General features: G+C 48.7%; 1 protein-coding gene across 1 annotated transcript in view; it reads left to right on the top strand.

Annotated features, from left to right (window-relative positions):
- Nucleotides 1-19: 19 nt before the first annotated feature.
- LOC310880808 (uncharacterized protein) overlaps nt 20-9,366 on the top strand; it is a 33,178-nt gene continuing 23,831 nt past the window's right edge. The window contains exons 1-6 of the mRNA XM_083797193.1: nt 20-2,385; nt 2,651-2,742; nt 3,943-3,970; nt 5,299-5,456; nt 6,452-6,631; nt 9,106-9,293. Coding sequence (XP_083653319.1) covers nt 2,719-2,742; nt 3,943-3,970; nt 5,299-5,456; nt 6,452-6,631; nt 9,106-9,293 — 578 coding nt within the window. The 5' untranslated portion in view covers nt 20-2,385; nt 2,651-2,718. The remainder of the gene's footprint in view (nt 2,386-2,650; nt 2,743-3,942; nt 3,971-5,298; nt 5,457-6,451; nt 6,632-9,105; nt 9,294-9,366) is intronic.

The raw sequence follows: 9,366 nt of genomic DNA, 5'->3' as shown, positions 1-9,366 counted from the left end.
GCCTCCTGGGGCTGGTGGGCGGCGGGCGCTGGATGCGCTCCTCTCCTAAACGGGGAGGAGGGGGGAGTAGTTAGTCATAGAATCATTAAAAGGCCTCCGAGATCATCCAGTCCAAGCATCGCCTACCACCAGTGTCACCCACTAAACCGTGTCCCTAAGCACCACGTCCAACCTCTCCTCAAACACCCCCAGGTACGGTGATGCCTGGCTCACCACAGTTTTAGCCACCTGGGAGATGCAGCGATGCTAGGGCCTTCTGCATCCCTGCAAGCAGTGCTTGGGAGGCAGGGAGCAAGCAAACAGGCCGTGGTAGGGTTGCAGTCCTTCCTCTGTGAAAGCAGGAGGTGGGGGGATAGCAGCGGGAAGGACGCTGCAGGCCTGCTGTCCCCCGGTGCCCTGCTTTCCAGCACCCTGCCCGGGGAAGGCTGCAGGCACCCGCTCGGAGGCAGCTCTGGGCACGGCAGGGACCTGCGGCTCCCACGTCGTGGGTCAGGGTGGCAAACGCTTCCCAGCCTGGTGATCCTCTGCCGCTGCAGCGAGCGATGGGACTAGTAGCAACGACCTCGGATTATGGGGAAGCTAAAAAGCCAAAGATGCTCTTTGGCTCCTAAACAAGGCCATCCTTCGCAATATCGCCTCTCCGTATTTATACAGAGAGAAATCCAGGATTACAGTCCTGCAAGAGTCGAACTGAAGGAAACTAGCAGGGCGACGTCTGCACTGTCCCAGTGCGGTTCCCCACTAACCTCTCCATCAGCTATTTGCATTTCAATAGCTTTCCAGCCCTCTGGTAATTGTGGGGGGAGGAGGCGGGTAACGAGGCTTTTATATTAGGGTTAGATCAGCTTTAGCAAGCCCGAAGGCATGTGAGAGCGCTGCAGCAGCTGATGTAACCCGCGACAGTATATTGTCTGCCCGTCTGCGTGAGCCTGGGGTTTGCACCAAGGCTTGTGAGTCGATTCATAATTACAAAGAAATGTACAAATGTCGCAATGAATTGGCAGGAAGGCAGCCGCAGCGCTGCGCACCAAAGCTGGAGGGAAGCGGAGCAGTGTGACTCCGGAGTCCACGCTGGAAGAGCTCACCTGGCTGAGGGCCCTGACGCCCACAGTCGCCCCCTGTGCCCGTCACATTGGCTTTGGGCCATGCGTGGCGGCACCGCCTGCGCCTCGAGGGGAGGCCAAGCCAGCGGCAGGGCCTGAAGGCTGGCACTGGGTGCCCTGGGCACGCTGTGAGGCCTCAGTGCTTCCACTTGCTCCGCATCGTGACCTGCGCCATGCCTGCCGCTACCTGGTCCAGAAGCACGGTGCGCTCCTCTTGTGTTTCTCACCTCCAAGCTCGAGCAGGCAATAGGCTTTTTATTTTCTTCTGATCTGTCTTAAAGCTGGTGGACTAAACAGCAAGCAGATGGAAACTTTCAGTGGGAAAAATGCGTCAAAAACATTAAATTGGGAAAATGCTTTTCGTTGTGTTTTAGCAGGTACTACACTTAGCTCCTCTTGCTGCCTTTGGGAATCTGTTCCCTTAGCATGCGTTTGTCACTGAGCAAAAATACGTTTGAAGGGAAGCAGAAAAGCTGAGTGGGGAACCTAACGTTGGGTCAAACAAAAATCAGATTCAGAATCTTTTTTCTTGCTAAATCTATTCAAATAATTTAGCAGGCTCAGAACATGTAATCTGTTAGATCCCAGTGAACCCCTCGCAGGCCCCAATCAATTACCTTTGATAAGTGATGGACACATAAAAAGCACCAATTTACCTGCTGCTGAAGTGCGGCTGTTTTAAAAGCAGGATGAGCTGTCATGTAGCAATGCATAGCCTTGCTACACTGTTATCTGTAATGGAAAGCGAAAATGCTACACACAATGTAAAATGAGCAATTTCAGAAGCAGAATTACATTTCCACCCATGTCCATCTCACGCCTGAGATGCTGTTGTTTTATGACATCCTTTCCAAAAACAACTTTTCTTTTTTTTTAATAAAAATTTGCCAGTTTGGGGGTCTTTTTAATTCCCTTGCACAGCTGGAACACTTTCGGTCAAATCATCTAAATGCCTCGTTCTTTAGAGCTTGAGCTCCTAAAGACTGCCTTCCTCAGCTGCTGCCCCCAAACGCACCAGCTGAGCTGGGGAGGGAGGCTCGGGCTGTGCTGCAGCTGCGTGGTGGAAGACACAGCCGAGCAGAGCTCCCTGCAAACAGCATCCCTCTGCTTCTCCCAGCTTGCAGATAGGACTGGCTGCGACTGTGCCCCTGGAGATCACCCGCTGCCTCCTGTCTGGTCTGCTGCAGTGTGGGTGCACTGGTGGGGCTATTTGTACCGGCTAATTTTAAGCACCCAGTTTCTCTGCCTAAATTAGATGTCTAGACTCCTGGTATATTCAAAGGTGAGAGGCAGGTCGCTAATTACAGCGCTCTGAATCCCACCCTAAAAGATCCCTTGCCTGTATAGGGAGCCTGGGCACCTTAAGTAGGTGCTTAAAATGGGTATGAATATTCCCTATTGTATGCTGGGTTTGGTACTGCTACTGCAAACAAATAAAGAACCTCCTTGCCTTGCGTAAATCAAATGCCTGAACTGCACTCTTAAAGGAGAAGTGTTCGTAGTACGAGCGTGGAAATTAACTGGGGAGTCCATTTATTTTTGGCCAGTCTCCTGGGAGCACCTGCCAAGCACTGCCTCTCATTTCAAGCCTGACTGTTCCTGCTGAGAAAGTGTGATGAAGCTCCGAGTCTGGGTCAAGGTGAGTGCTGGCTCTTCATCAGCTGTCTGCCCTGTTTCAGAGGGGAAGAGGAATGAAACCTCAGCAGCGGATTTGGTGTGAGGAATGGCGTGCTCATGCTAGAGAGAGCAGGACTGAGAAGAAACAGGGCTGATTGTTTATGGTTTGGGTATTGATTAAATGCACCTGCCGGTCCCCAAGCATCAGCGTACAGTTTTAGAATAAAAATGTTGAATTGTAAATTCAAGGGAGAAAATTAATTCTGGCCTCGTCTACTCTGGGACGTTAGCCAGTTGCTTAAAGCAGGTCTTACGTGCACCTGTTTGAAACCGGAGTAGCTGACACAATCCAGGGTGCCTACGTAAAAGCTTTCCGGGACTCATTAAAGCCACAGAGTGGCCGATGAGGACGCCTATGTGGGTGGAGTAGGCGCAGGGCTGCATCCTGCAGGGCACGGGTGCTGGGGTGGCGCTGGGGCAGCACGGGGCACGGACCCGCTGCGGGGCTGCTGGCGGGGAGTTCAGGGCTTTGTTTTTGCAAAATGACTGTGATCTTCAAGTGGAAGGGCGCCGGGGCATTGGGGTCAATTCACAACTTGTGCTTGTTCTCTAGATTCCTGAAAAGCAGCAAAAACTGGTGTTTTTTGTGTTTTGGTTTTTTTTTTTGGTATTTTTTAACTTTCCACTAGGGACAAAAATCCCTGGCTAAGAAGCCGAGGCCCGAACCCAAAGAAAACATGTCTAGAGAAGCAGCATAACTGCTTTTTTGGCCAAGCTTTTTATTTTTTTTTCTCATACTACTCCAGAAGTCTGCAGAATCCAAAAGGGGTGAAAGAGTGCGAGGTGATGTCCAGTGGATCAATGAGCAGCTGTAAAAGAGCTTTCCTGCCGTTCCCAGCAGTTAATAACTTCATTGCACAGAACGGAGGTTTTCAAAAGGACCTCGTGTGTTTTTTGGCTGACTGAGGACTGGCGAGGAATGTTCATAGTTACTAACAGTGAGAATGTAATTTTTTTTAAAGGGGAGGGGAAAAAACCCTCAAATAAACAAACTTGCTTTCACCAAAATCTCGGTTCCTGTTGCTGAGAGTGTGCAGTATGTCTTGCAGCAATAAAATGGGGCATAAAGCAGCCTTATTCAGGCTGGGAAGTGTGGAAATTTGGGTGTAGAAGTGGTAATGTCAGGCAGTTAAGGTGTCTGCTTGCTTTTTCCCTCGCACAGGCAGGACAGGGGCGATGGATGTGGCTGGGTGAGTGTAGCGGTAAGGTGGGCACTGGCAGAGAGCAGAGGTGACGCTGGGTTGATGCTGCTCGGGAGGAAAGTGGCTTTGTTGGCAAATCCTGAGCACTGGCCCTTGGAGAAAAGGGGTGGCTGTATCTGCTTGGCTCCCGAACCTAAAGGAGACTTAACACAGCTAAATTGTACATGTCCCCTGGGGAGGGCTTTGAGGCCAAAAGCACTAAAAAGAACCTGGAGACTTTCATCTAAATACAGTCCTAGGAAATTACCGTGGTCTCAATCTAATGTGCACTCTGTCTTGTACAATGTTATCCCTCTTCTGTAAATAAGGGATTGCTTCTTTACTAATCATTCGACCTTTAATGGAAAAGTTCCATGAAGTGTAACAGAAGTTATTTTTTTTAAAAAAGGATGCTAAATCTTATTGCATCTAAAAAGTTTGGGTTTGTCTTTAAGGGTTGATTTTTTTTTTTTCTAACCTGCCATAAAATTTTGTAATTGAGCAGTGATTTTACATTAAATCTTGTAACAGGTTAAACACCCTAACAGGTTAAACACCCATGAGTGCTCATGTGCCTGGTGCTTTCTCTGTGACTCCTCTATAAAGGTGAGATTGAGTTAAAAACAAGTACTGGAGGTGGGTGAGCTCTCAGAGCAGCACCCAGTTGTCCCCTTGCTGGGACCGCTCAGGCTAGCTACATATGGGGCACCCCATATTACCTGGATTTATATGAATTTAATGTTTTTAACTCAGAATTATGGGGGTAATTTTATTTTATCAACCCCTGGGGACATGTATTAAGCGCTATAATGCGTGACCCAAAAATAGGAAAATCTTTAAAAATCAGGCCCTTTCTGCTGTTTTTTTTTTTGCTGAGCTCCGGCAGCGGCTGCTGTCCTGTGCTGCAGCACGGGGAACATGCGATCCGACCCCTGCTGGTGGCACCAGCGATGGCAGCGGTCCGCCTGCGAGGGCTCCCTTCCAGCGCCTGGAGAGCAGGAGGAGATCTGCCTCCAGAGCCGCTTGTTCCTAGCGGGGATGCTGCAAAGCGCATCTCCAGCTGCAGCAGAAATCCCGGGCTAGCAAAAAGAGGAGCTGGTGGGTGTATAAATGCTGACTTAATGAACAGAAAAAGATCTGACACTATTTTGACACATGCCTCAAGTGATTCCGATTTACACTCATAGAGCTTTGATTTTTTTCCCTGTCTTTAGCTTAACTCTTTTCCTTTCCCTCTTATTGTTGCTGTGATCGTAATGCTTTTCCTACCCCGCTGCTTACTCCCTCGCCTCCCATGATCTTTATCATCACACTGATATTTAAATGCAATCTAACAGACTTGCTGCGTCGGTCCCAGGCTGCAGGAGAGCAGGATGTGCGCCCCGAGCAAGCACGCACGCAGCAAAAGCGCACCAAAAGAGCAGCTGCCGTCCAGCAGAGGGGTCTGACACATCGGGCAGAAGGTGACTGCGAAGTAACCGTGCTGATAGCCAGGGTAGGAGAGCTTCTGCGCTAGCACAAGCCTTCGCAGAAAGCATCTGTGTGCACGGATGTATTCAGGTCTGACACAATTTGACCAAAGTTTTGGCCTCTGCACACCATCAGCTCCTGCAGACCTCATGTATGTCCAGACCCCTGTGGTGTCAGGTGCTCCGGGCAGGCATGATCTTAGTGCTAAAGGTCTGGCCATCAAAATAGCCTCTTATTGCTGCACAGGAGTGTAGCAACCGCGCTCCGTGCCCAGACAGAATTCCCACCGATGTCAAAGGTTTTATTTCCACTGAGAAATTACGAAGCGCTGCGGATTTTGGAATATTATCAACATTAAAACAACAGTCTGGACTGTGTTTTCCTTACTGTTGTCATGCGAAACACTTAGGGGTGACTCTAAGTGTAAGGCTCTGTTCCTCTTTCGTTCTGTTCATTTGATGGCAGAATTGCTGTCTGCTCAATTAATTTTGCCTGCTGTGCTCCGGCCTTTCACACAACACCGGGGAGAGAAAAGTCTTAGGGAGCGAGACAATGTAGTGCAAACCCCCAGAAGTTGTTAGAGGGACCCAGGGGAGGGGAGAGGTTCTGCAGGTTGTTTTTATTGTTTAAAACTGGTTTTCCTGCCGAACGCAAGTGTGTGTGACGCTGCAGAGCCAGCAGCGCACGGCAGCTGAATGGGAAGGAGGTTTTGGTGGGCCCACGTGGAAACCACGTCTGAAATTCTGTGCTAATTCACTGTGGGCGAGTTGATAAAGGATCAGGAAGCTGTTTCTTTCCCATTCAGGGCTGTCAGACCTTTTAACCACAGGGATGAAGTTTTTGCTATCTCCCGTGGCTCCGCTGTGGGAACGCAGCCCGTTGTTTGGGCTCTGTTAATGTTTCTGCTATGGTCAGGCCGCGAGCTGATCCTCAGGGAATAACACTGATGATAATTAGGCTTTCAGTCCCCGATCCTGAGCCAACTGCAGAAGTGTAAATATTGTTACTGCTGTTTTACAGGTGAGGGGAAGACGGGTGGGAAGAAACGTGATCTGCCCAGAGAGTTCAGTGCTGCGAACTGATGGAGCGACCTCAGAGAGGCGGCAGAAAAAGACAGCGCTCGCTATCGCTGCTCTGGGAGAGAGTGGGGGACCCCAAAACACCACCCACTTGCAGAACGACACCATCCTGGATTCACACGTAAGCTGTCACATTGCTGGGGCACAAGGGGATGCAATCTGTTCAGGGCTGGGTGCATCTGGAGCCTGGGCTGGTGGAGCTCTCACACTGCCGGTGCAGGTGTTGGAGCCAGTCCACCACGTTTCTTCCCTTCCTAGCATCTCTCTGTGGCCTGGGTTCATGCTTGGCCCCTCTCTGCCGGTTGCACGAAGACTATAAAATGGTATGTGTCGTTTGGCATGTCTCTGCCTGTTGTGGCTCCTTGGGAAAGCTCAGCACTGTGAGCCTACTGCCTTCCAGATGCAACGTCTACCATCCCCACTCCTCCCGTCGAGCCAGCGCTGTCCCTGGTGGGAGTGTTTGCTACATCAAAGCCCCGGTTTGTATTGCAAGCGGATGATTTCTCTGGTATATTTACACTTGTAAGGGAAGATTTTTTTTCCCCCTTGTAAATATCACGGCACTTCTGTTGCTTCTGTGCTGGCCCATCTGTGCACCATTTTCACTTGTACTGACTCATGTTCACAGAGTAGTAAGAGCCGTCGCTAAGTGTTTTAATTTCTGCTTTAGAGTGGGCCCGTTTTGCTTTTCAAGTTAGTTCCTAGGCAGTTAAGTGATGGTTTTCTTTTTTTCTTAATGACATCTCTGGGCTCCATTGGTATCTATTTTAATAGTTTGCAGGGTTTTGTTCAGATTTTCCAAGATTTCCACTCCTGTGTTTCTGGAATTTGTTGTCAGTAGTGAGACGTTCTTTCTGTGTGACAAGAAGTCACTGTGCACATGCCCTCTCTGAAAGGCTGCAGCAAAATCTTTAGTCTGTCGTAACACTGCAAGTTCAGATATTCCCCAAGAATAGGCGAAGGTTGCTTGCACAGATGGCATTCAGGCCTCTTGAGCTGTGTTGTGCTCTTTTTCATGAGTGATCATAAACTCGTTTTATTCACCTCTATCTCTTTGGGTAACCACAGTAGACAGCAGCTGTTTTGTGAACCACTCTTGAATATTTTGCCATCACTGCTCCAACTGCACACAGGGTTGTCTTCATTGTGCATGGTTCAGACTTTGCTCTGGAGGTAGGCGGATCACAAGCCCTTTCTCCTAGCCACTTCCCTGGCATTCAAGGAGATGGAGCACCCGTATCCTCACTTCACAGGGGGAGGTAAGGCACAGAGAGAGCCTGTGAGCTACGTACCCTTTTGGATACCTCATGTTCCAGAGTCTGTGGCAGGATGTTTGATGCCACAGTTCAAAGCTCAGCTCTCGGTGACTTCAGCACTTAGCAGCTTTCCATGTGAGACCCTTGCACAGGAAGGGTTCAGGAGAAGCGAACGTGCATTAGTGAAAGCCTTGGGCTAAGTGGCCCATACATCACAGAGCAGTGCCAGGAAGGGATCGAGAGAGTTCAGTTAAGCACAGGATTTGTATACCTTAATTAAGAGACTTTCCTCTCTCTTTAGATTCTCTCTGTGTGGCTATTACCATCTCATTCCTCCAACCTCCTACCATGCCTTGCCCTCTCTACATTAAAGTCCAAACAGAGCTCTCTCTTTTTTTTTTCTTTTTTTTTTTTTTTTTTCCACTGGTTATATGTGCTGAGAGCTCAGCTTAAACCATCTTCTAGCTCTCTTCTGGCCAGGTCCTGCAGAGGCCCTGCTGCTGAAGGGAATGCTTGCAGTGAAAGCCCTACTGAGTCCTGCAGCCGCAGGAGCATCCCCAGGCCCTGCCAGGTGCCCCATGTGTTGTCTCACCAGTGCCTGGCACAGTGGAGCATTCAGCTTGCTCAGCACTGAGGACAGCCAAAGTAGCTGCTGGATCTCTGCTGCACATGTATAAACAGCAAGTACATGTATCTGTATCTATCTGTATGTCTGTCTATAGATATTTATGAGAATGAGGCTCAAAACAGCCAAATTCTGATATTTATATCAGAAATATAATATATATATATATCAGAAATATATATATATTTCTTTCCCCCCCTCCCTAGGAATATGGAAGGACATGAATTTCACAGCAGCCGAGGCTGACAGTGCTTCGCAGTTCTGCTTTTAGAAGTGTGGAGTGTGAGAAGATATCAGTAAATGACAAAAAGATCCTTTTAACAGGGGCAAAAGAGAATCTTTTCCCTCAAACGTATTCTTGGAAAGACTTGAGCCATTTCAGCTGAAATGAAAAAGTTTAGCCTGAGGCCAAACCCAGCTGAAGAAATTTTCAGCCTAAACAATTAATTATAGATGAAGTTATGAGCAACCAAAACCAGAGTTATACAATAGTCAACTGTAATTATAGTGGTGCTTTTAACTCTGCCTATAACAGAGGCATGTATGTCAATGTAAATTCTTGGGTTGGTCTCAGGAAGAGCCTTGTGGAGCTGTTTACAAACCCGATCTTTCTGATCTGATGGGATGGGAGCGAGCATTTTGCATCAGAAATAATCTGCTTTTGAAAGATGAATTAACTGGTGACTTTCAAAGCTGTGTCTTGTCTGTACTCAGCATTTACCTAGGGTCACTTTAGCCGTGATATTACGTTTCTGCTCTACGTGGGAGGAAGGGCGTAATGAAGAGGGAGCCTCCTATGACGGAGAACAGCTCAGTCATGAGAAAGCTGGGTTGGCAGAGATTAATGGGGAAGCATCCTGTCTGCGATATCACCATCTGAGCAAGCCTTTCCCGGGAAACTGGTAAGTAACCTCCCGATGGAGGAGGTTGTCTGTTGTAAAAAGCAGTTCCTTGCTTGACAAGGGGAACACACAT

This window comes from Anser anser (genome assembly GCF_964211835.1).
Source record: "Anser anser genome assembly, chromosome: 13".
Lineage (NCBI taxonomy): Eukaryota > Metazoa > Chordata > Aves > Anseriformes > Anatidae > Anser > Anser anser.
This window is presented reverse-complemented; position numbering and strand designations above follow the sequence as displayed.